The sequence below is a fragment of the Euprymna scolopes genome, chromosome 39 (genome assembly GCF_053919585.1).
Source record: "Euprymna scolopes isolate OS-2025 chromosome 39, ASM5391958v1, whole genome shotgun sequence".
NCBI classification, from domain to species: Eukaryota; Metazoa; Mollusca; class Cephalopoda; order Sepiida; family Sepiolidae; genus Euprymna; species Euprymna scolopes.
In genome coordinates this window covers 39,860,725-39,870,724 of record NC_136520.1, presented here as the reverse complement: position 1 = coordinate 39,870,724, position 10,000 = coordinate 39,860,725, and the positions used below count along the sequence as shown (strand labels likewise).

Below are 10,000 nucleotides of genomic sequence, written 5' to 3'. Positions count from 1 at the left end.
AACAAGAGAAAATGAACTTTGATGTAACTTTCACGGATTAACATTAATCCAATCACCAAGTTAAAGATTGAGATTAGACTGAGCGGGGGAGGAACACATACTAAATAATTATTTAAGGTGGGTCACATCCAAAAAGCTGCAATAAAGTAATTGTAAAGACAATCAGTTGGAAAAGTGAGCCATAAAATCCAACTTCTTATTAAATGCTTTTTATTGTATTCAATCAATCAATGCGGTTGATGAATCGGATGATTCATGTCAGAAATATTTATGATTTGTAAACATGCACCATACTGTATGTTTAGTTTGTTGCATAGTTGCAGTGCATACAGACGACAAAAAACTGGAGAAATATTTAGCAGGGATGTGAGATTTCTGTTTCTAAGAAACTAACAGTTAATGTAGACGGTTCAGTTCACAAGGGAAGGTCAAGGTAAACCGACTTGAGAGAAAGAGGGATCAATAAGGGGAATTAAATGAATTCACCGGCACTCAGTTCCTTCATATTTGGTTGATTTTGTTTTACGGCATATCAACCCTTTTCAGGTTATTTAATGCCGAATCCAAAGATTTTGAAGAAAAATTTTTTAATAGAATATATTTGTTGTTTTCAAGTCGGTTTCTATTTAACCCATAGTTTGGACCCTAACAGGTACTACCACTCCGGGTCAGAGTGGACCTGGGAGCAATGGTAATTAAAGGGTAACTCCACACTCCCTAAAGGCCGCAAGCTGGGGCCTCACCACTGGATATAGTTTAAGGTCATATCTAGGACCATTTATGTAGGGAAGAGCAGTGTGTGTGGGAGTGGCGGTTTATAGTATTACAACTACATAAAAAAAAAGCTGTGAAAGATAGAATCAAATCAAAGACACATCAGTAGACAAATATAAACGTGCACAACGCTGCAGGTTTAGTTTGGTACATAGTTGCTTTGCATGCAAATAACAGGGCTGCAACCGGAGAAAAATTTAGCAGAGTTTTGAGATCTCAGCTTCCAAGAAACTTGAGCAGATTCAGTTCACAGAGAAAGGCTAAGGAAGACATAAACTTAAGAGAAACAGAGATCAATAAAGACCTGGTCAGAGATAGGTTGATTTGAATGCCAAGTTTTTAAAGCTGCCCAATTCATGCCAGCATGTAAGACAGGTGTTACACCAAACAGAATAATAATGCTATTGCCACAAATCAAACGGGGGGGGGGGGGGCTCACTGAAAGTAACCTGAAATTGCCTCGTAATAAAACCACTAGTTCTCACAAATCAAATGGCTAACTGATAGGTGCAGCAGGCAATCTAGTTAATGCGCAAGCAATTCTGTTCATTTTTTTTGCAGTTTCGTCATTTGTACAGTTGACAAAATCTTAGCTTGTGTGTGTGTGTGTGCGTGTGCACGTGTGTGTGTGTGTGTGTGTGTGTGTGTGTGTGTGTGTGTGTGTGTGTGTTTCATTCCTAACAAAGCTTATTGCCACCAAGGCATAAAGAACTCTTGTGATAGAAGCTAAATTGATAGGGGGTTGAATGGGAAGTTGGACAACAAGATTTTTGTTCACAGTACATTTAAATTTGAATATTTGTTGTTGTTGTTATATGACATTCATCCTAGGCAAGTTGAACTGGCTTTCTCAGAAGGAGGTAGTGTCAAGGGAATATTAAATTCATAGGTGGTCCCCTGTCGCTTGTAAAATTGAGAGTTTTTATGTCAATGGGATACAAGTGCTTGGAGTTCATCAGAGCACATTTCATTAAGATACTTGTAAAACAGGCACAGGGATAAACATTTTGGTGATGAGACAGAGGTTGGAGCTTAGTCGGTAGTGCGGGACTCAGTTCTTCTTTTCATCACAAAAAAACAGAAATTAATCCTTACTAAATTAGTACACTCAGGAAAAGCTTTCTTTTTTTTTTTTTTTAACAAAAGAAGTCACCACTTATCAGGGCCCGGAGGCCACTCAAGGATATGATTAATGAGTGTATGGTAGTCAATGAGACAATATTGTAGTAATTCTTAGTAGTGGAAATTTGGTAAATTGGATTACGTAAGGAGATAGTTCATCAAGAACTTGTCCTCGTTGGACTTAAAAACGACCATATTGTAGTCAGCTGGAAAGCAGGAAAACGAGAGTTCACTGGCATGCGGTTCTAAGAAAGAAACTTTATTCATGGAATCCACATTTAGGTTTAGGCAGAGATAAAGATTAGAGGAAATTACTGATAGTGATTTCAGCTAGACGAAGGTTTTTCATGGAAGTTTGGCAAGGGAGAGGATCATAGATTGAAGCTCAGATGAGCACTTGCCATGAAAATACCGATAAAGCAGAGACAGGCTCACAATGTCTCTTCTGTGAGAAAGAGGTTGCAGGGAAGAGAAAAGGGTATCCCCCTAATAGGCTACAAAGTTTATTTTGAACTCTGTCAAGGCAGAGTAAGATGGTTCTAGCAGCTCCTGCCCAGATGTGGCAACAGTACTCCATCCTAGGACGTACTTGGCTCTTATGTAGGTAGAGAATTGCATCAGCAGTGAGATATCTACTGGAACGGTAGAATGATCCCACCATTTTTCCAGCGATCTTGGCAACGGATTTGATGTATGTATTCCATTTCAGATCAGGAGTAAAGGTCAGACCTAGAAGCTTGTCAAAACATGAAGCCTCCCCAAGATGAGAGGCATTCGTTCTTGAAATTTAGACCTTCCAGATCTGAAAGGTCTAAATTGTCATAAAACGATAGTATTTATCTTCGTTTCCACCACAACAGACAATGTATTCATACATTGATGGTTATTCTTTTTTCTTTTTTCAGCAATGTCTTTAAATAGAACCAGTGAAAAGACGTGCAAGTCTGGACTTGCTCTGTTAAACAGCTAAAGTATTGCAGGTCATGTAAGTTCATATTCACTAATAGCCATGGCTAATGATACATTACCTGAAAGTACTTCGTTCAAATTCCCTGGCTTAACGTTCACAGGGAACATGAGTTGGAACAGATATATTGACGGCTTAGTTAAGGCTGCTGCAAAGAAGATGAGCTCTCTCTCTCTCTACCGTGCTAGAAAGTTACTTATGCCTGAGAGCATCCTGTACCTTTACAAGGCCATCATTTGCCCATGTATGGAGTATTGTTGCCCTCGTCTCTGTTAGACGTAAATACCCCAACATACCCGACAAGCAGCAAAATCCCACCCCTACACAGTAGAAATCCCTAGATGTAAGAAAACCTTCTACTCTAATAGTTTCTTCCCTAGGACTGCTAGACTTTGGAATTCCCTTCCGGGTTCCTGTTTCCCAGACTGTACTGACATCCACAAGTGTAATGTAAACAGACATCTTGCTGCTCAACTCCCTACATAGTATCCCTGAAAATTATGTCTTATATCAAAGTGGCACTGTACCTTGTTTGAGGTGAAAATGCAATTAAAAAAATATATATTGCCCGATGAGCAAAACAATTTTGATACATTACAGGAATAATCTACTCTCTGCTGATTTTGGAGGCTGAGGGTTAGAGATAAACAGTTGCCAGCGGATGTGGCATAAGCAATGATGGGCGAATACCTCCAGTTTGCATAGGTTACTTATTCAAATAGGTCACGTCTCGGAGAGGGAGAATCCACTCTGTATTCATTGGACTGATTACAATAAATAGTATTTTGGCATCCAAAATAAAATAACCCAGAAGGAATTAATTTACTGTTAAACAGACAAACTTGGGCTATTAGACATAGGAATTTGTTATGATTTTTTTTTATATTGAAATCCTTTGAGATGAGTAATTTGTGTATTTACTTATTTACTTGTGGAGTGTTATCCTCATCTTCAGAGTTCGGGCCTGTGGAGTAGTGGATAGAGGCATTGAATCTCTGCAGTTCCAGGTGACATTGTCTGAAGATAGCGGTCAGAGGTTCAGTTGGCTAAAAAACGTGGTGAGACAACAACAACTATGGAAGGCAGTAATTACTGGGGATACAGTTACAAGACTCAGCATTCCTATCCTGTCGCAGTTAATCACTTGAAGAAGGCCAGAGGATGAGTTGGCCGAAACAACAATTATGAAGATGAGAATGACAGGCCGCAAAATAAATAAATAAGTAGGAATTAGTGCTGGGACGATTCATCGGAATCAGAAAAATCAGAACTTTGGGGGTGGGAGTGGAGGGGTATCAGAATCAGTATCAGAAAAATGTGTACCTATTTTCCAATACCAAAAAACGATTCTTTTAATGGTCTTTTTTTTTTATTTGATTTTGTTTAAAACAAAGTCTTCTACTGCTAATAGTAATGAAAAAATAATGAATAGCTATTGATTTTAAACTACCAGTGAAACTAAAATCGATAGAGCATCAGAATTTGTAATTGTGTCGGAATCAGGAAAAAGTTAAAATCGTCCCATCACTAATAGGAATGTAAAATTGGATAGAAATGATCATTTATTTTTATATATAAATTAGACACACATACACACACACACATTATATATATATATATACATATATATATATATATATATATATATATATATATATACACACACACACAGTATATCGAGGATAGTATGAAGTATATAAAGTACTTTATAAAATTAAGTTATAAGGAGAAACTCTTCTGGAGGTTGAAGGTTCAATCCTCAGTACGAGTGATACTAAAAATAAAATTGCAAATTACTTAGGACTTATATATCCAGTCATGGCTGATGGAATCAGAGCATGTTACCCCTGTGGATCAAATAAAGGGTTCCATTTAAAAATTCCATGTAAATTCCCAAGTTTGACGGAAAAATTTCCGAGTTTGTAGCAGTTAGATGATTGAAATGCACTTTATTTTATATTTATACACAATCTCTTCAATTTTCCACGAAATTAAATCCACGAGAATTAATTTCAGTTTTATTTTATAGTTAATAGTTTGTAGCAGTTGCATAATTGAGATCTACTTTCTTTTGTATTCACATGCAATCTCTTGCATAGTGAATAGTATGTGGTTCGGTCAGCTAAAACTGGCATGTTAAAACTTGTGTAGAAATACATTGCATGATTCTAACACTTCTGCGCATGTCTTCTTTTTCTCATTTCCGTCAAACACTATTTGCTATGATCTGTTCCAGTTGGCAATATAAATGGACGTATATTTCCTGGGCTGCCACTCATCATAACTGACATAAACGTGAGGCAAGACCCAATCCTCTTTTTTATAATACATGCCATCCGAACCAATTTGCCTTTTGTTATGTTGCCGCATTGACAAAGTTGTTAAATAAAGCTGATTCAGTTATAGAGAAGATGTTGGTATCTTTTATATGGAACCTGGTGACCCTTTTTCCTTCTTCATTCGAAGCGATCTGTCCAATGAATACAGATGCTACAACAAAATGGCGATCTCTGACAAGCATCTCCATCTCACCCTCTACAAATACCTCTATGTTACGATTTCGATTTCGCAATCAGTTTCAACAAGAACTACGAAGTTACTGTATTACCTGGTGGTAAATTGAAACTGTATTGGTTCTGCAAAAAAAAAAAAAAACTCATATTTCATCATGCTAAAAATAGCATTTTACTTGTGCCAAAATCACTGTCTGGAATTGTAAAAAACACAAAAAAAAAAAAAAAGGCAAGAATTTCTTTCCCCACAAAAGAGTAATGAACCAGAATATTGACAAGACCGTGCACACAAGTTTTGGTTCAACAAAGATTCTTGCATCCTTGTGCTTCAATTTCTACATACATGCTATGCAAAACAAAAAAATAATTAAAAAAATATTCTCAGGTAAGGTCGGATCGGGACAGCTAGTACAGATTATAGAAACAAAGACACAGCGGCTTCGAAGTTAGATAGTGCTGACTCTAACCGGAAGCAAATGCACCATAACTCATCACATTAAAAGTGGTCTTACACATTTCTGCAGCGTTTTCATTTATGTTTTGTTGCCAAGCAAAATCACACCCTTTATAACGTGTCAACGCGAGGAAAATATCGGCAGCAGCAAAAGATAGCCAGCATGTGAAGAGATTAACAGTAGCAGCAGCAGAAAAATGCACACATGCAAATTAGGGAGTGTGCACGAGAAGAGGAAGAAAAAAAAGGAGAAAAAAATGCAACACATGCTCGGAGAGAAAGACAATGTCAATCAAAATAGACTTGTGAAGTTGCAGGCAAAAAATGGCTGGCTGCGACCGGCGTATGGTTGGAGGAAGGAGAACCACTTGTCAGATAAAATGAACGTGGCAGCGAAAGACATTTTTTTAAACGTTGACAAAAGTAACAGCAATAAATGCGGTTCATAGTAACGGTAATAATGTTTTCATTTCAGCTAGACTTTGGAATTCCCTTCCTGGTACCTGCTTCCCTGACTCTACTGATATGCTGAAGTTTAAATGTAACATAAACCAACATCTTGCTAATCTTTCCTAGGCATGGTCTGAAATAGTAGCCCCTGAACCTCTGGTCGCTATCCTCAGACAATGCTCACCTGGAACTGCAGAGATTCAATGCCTCTATCCACTACTCCACAGGCCCAAACTCTGAAGATGAGGATAACACTCCACAAGTAAATAAGTAAATACACAAATTACTCATCTCAAAGGATTCCAATATAAAAAAAATCATAACAAATTCCTATGTCTAATAGCCCAGGTTTGTCTGTTTAACAGTAAATTATGTCCGAGTAGTGATATGCCGTATAAGGGGTGAACATGAGTAAAAAAAAAATAGAATAGGTATTTAGCTAACGTGTTCAAGGAAATAACGTTGCAAAAAGTCTCGAGGAAGACGTGTTAAGCAAGTTAGGGAAATCATGATCATCATCTTAGGTTTAACGTCCGTTTTATAAACTGACATGCATCGGACTGCTTTAAGAAATTGATTTCAAAAGTAACGTATCCCTGGCAACTACTTTATTTCCTCCTCCTTTCCTCAATTTCATTTTTATAACTTTCTCTCAAATCTTTATGGCTAAGTATAAACATCTGAAAAAAAAAAATACAGATGCTGCCAAAATACAATTAATTATACTTCTGGTTCTAAGAATAAGATCATGGGCGTTAATAGGCTTAAAAAACAACGCAAAAACGAATTCACAGAAGAAACGTTATTTTCATGGCAAGTGCTCAACTGAGCTTCAATCTACGATATTTTCCCCACGAAACATTCACAACAAACACTCGTCTAGCTACAACCATTGCAAACAGTTTCCTCTACTCTTTATCTGTGCTTAAAACTAAACGCAAATTTCATGAACAAAGTTTCCCTCTTAGAACTGCCAGCCTGTGGAACTCTATATCGTGGGACTGCATTCCAGCTGATTACAAAATGGTCGTTTTCAACTCTAATATAAAGAAGTTCTTGTTAAACTGTTCTCCACTACCAACCATTAACCCTTATCTTCGAATGGCCTTAGGGCCTTGATAAGTGATGATTCCTATATCAAAAAAAGAACAAAAAAACAAAAAACAAAACAACAACAAAAAACAATTATAAAAAATAAATATGAAAAAAAAAAAGAAAATATTTACGGTTGAATATTTTCGCCAGATAACCATTTCTGTGGGATTCATCTTGTCAGGAATGGTAAATCCAAGAGCATGTTTTTTTGAAGAATAGTTATATCATCGCTTTTTTTTTTTTTTTTTTTTTTTTTTTGCACATTGATATTAAAAATCACATTTTTTGCATTCAAACAGGAAACTGAGTTTTCCTAACTCTTTTCAAGAAAGAGTCACTTCTCCGAAAAGAAAAAAAAGAAATACCAAGTTGGATTTCTTTACAAGTATTCTATTAAACGAAAGATAGCAATTTATTTTTTTTATTTTTTTTTTTTAAATTCTGAGCTGCCCTTCTGAGATTCGAAAAAGGAAGGAGCATCTGCGCGAAAAAAAAAAAAAAAAAAGATGAGGAGGGGGGATATTAAGCCTAAGATTTTCACTTACTTTATATTATATTACCTTTTTACCAAAAAAAAAAAAACTAGTAAAAACAAAACAAATCACTATAAAAATGTAAAAAAAAAAAGAAAAAAGTAATTCAGTAAGTAGCAAAGTTACTTATATATATGGGTTCTTTTTTCTTATTTTTTAAATATTGATGGTCCCTGAATCTATCCACAAAGATGTAAGAGTTTATCAGGCAAATTAAAACGGGCACATTATACAGATAAAAGGGTTTTTTTTATATTCATAGATTCGTAATTAAAAAAAAACAAAAAAAAACAGTTCAAGTTTAATATTCCTCGAAAAGAATTCAAACTATGATACTTAATAGCCGTATAAGAATCTACAATGCGAAATCCATGTATCATAATTAGTAACTATTTAATAATATATATTTATATACGTGTATATCGTTCCTTCCCGTCGGTTGAACACTTTGGATGTAATTACCAGCACAAGTTTGTATTATAAAAACCGTATTTACACGGCTCAGTTACACAACTGATCTTCTAGCCAAAGAGCGGACATTAGGTGACATGACCAAGGTTTATAAGTTTGACAGTAGATAGGCCAGTTGTTTGAATCTATACTGATAAGTCTTTAAAAAACAAAACAAGCAATAGGTAGATATTTCTTTGATTATTATATATATATGTATATATAAGTTTAATAATAATAATAATGGCAAGCAGCTGTTGCGATAATGCAAATTTATTTGCAAATGTTATCGAAAGAGGTGGAGAGTACTGGAAAATCTGGAGAGACTTGTTGTCACTCAGCTTCCAGGGAACACCACATCCTTGTGAGCCAATAATAATAATAATAAGTTTAATAATCTATAAAAAGATATAATTTATAAGTTTTTAATATATAACTGTGATATTACGATATCATCATCGTTTATATCCATTTAATAATTTAGTAAAGAGATATCAAAATACTGCAAGTTATAGCTTTTTAATATATACAAACAACAACAAAAAAACTAACTAACTGCTGTTCAGCAACGTATTTTATATACGCGTTCTTCTGTAATCCTATAAAGGTTTTTCGTCCTGAAAACCCGGACAAAAAAAACTATCCTTGAAACGGATACTCGAAAGCAGGGATCAGCAACCTTTTGGAGTGTGATGGCCAAAAAGCTATGCTGATTATAGGATGAGGGCCAGATAGCCTTGGCTACATTGTCATGGAGGATAACAATGTTATTAAATATGAAAATACATTTTCTGTGCACTTGAAGAAAACGAATCTAGCTCTAAGTATTCTTTTTTAAACTTATATTACATATCGTTGATATGAATCTATTGTAATTAAAAGGAATGTTTTCATTTTAATTACCTCCCCTGAAAATTAATGAAGATAATATTTTAAGAAGTATTTTGATAATTTACCTTCTTTTTTTTTTAATAGTAAACCACTTTAATTAATTACCGTTAACATTAACAAAGCATCTATATAGGAAAATAGGACAATAAAATTACAAATAAATAACAGGAAACGTTAATTAATTTTAAACGGTTTAAAAAAATAGCTATGCCAACTAGGCATACAACAAGCTATGTTTGGGATTTTGGTCTCCTTACTATATATATATATATATATATATATAGTATTTTAAAAGACTATATTGTGTTATGGATTTAAATCTCAGTGAACCGTTTTGATGGTAATATAGGTGTGATAAATAAATAACAAGTTTCACATTTATTCATATATATATATATATATATATATATATATATATATATATATATAAACAAAATTTAAAGATGTTTAAAGCTATTTAATATATATGAGTCTAAAATTAAAACAACTCTGGAATTGAAACACGTCTAGAAACCAAACACTTCTAGAAATCAAACGTCTGTAAATCAAGTAAGTTTGTAAATCAAGTCTGTAAACCAAACAAGTCTGTAAACCAAATAAGTCTGTAAACCAAACAAGTCTGTAAACCAAACAAGTCTGTAAACCAAACAAGTCTAGAAACCAAACAAGTCTAGAAACCAAACAAGTCTAGAAACCAAACAAGTCTAGAAACCAAACAAGTCTAGAAACCAAACAAGTCTAGAAACCAAGC

General features: G+C 34.8%; 1 protein-coding gene across 6 annotated transcripts in view; it reads right to left on the bottom strand.

Annotated features, from left to right (window-relative positions):
• Positions 1-10,000, bottom strand: part of LOC145263767 (coiled-coil domain-containing protein AGAP005037-like) — a 758,348-nt gene that overhangs the window by 353,832 nt on the left and 394,516 nt on the right. Inside the window, exon 1 of one of the 6 annotated variants that reach the window (XM_080120814.1) lies at positions 7,507-8,009. The exons of the other annotated variants lie outside the window; for them this stretch is intronic. Within the exon in view, the coding sequence (XP_079976940.1) occupies positions 7,507-7,548 (42 nt within the window). The 5' untranslated portion in view covers positions 7,549-8,009. Of the gene's footprint in view, positions 1-7,506; positions 8,010-10,000 lie in introns of those variants that run through there. 6 annotated transcript variants of the gene reach the window in all.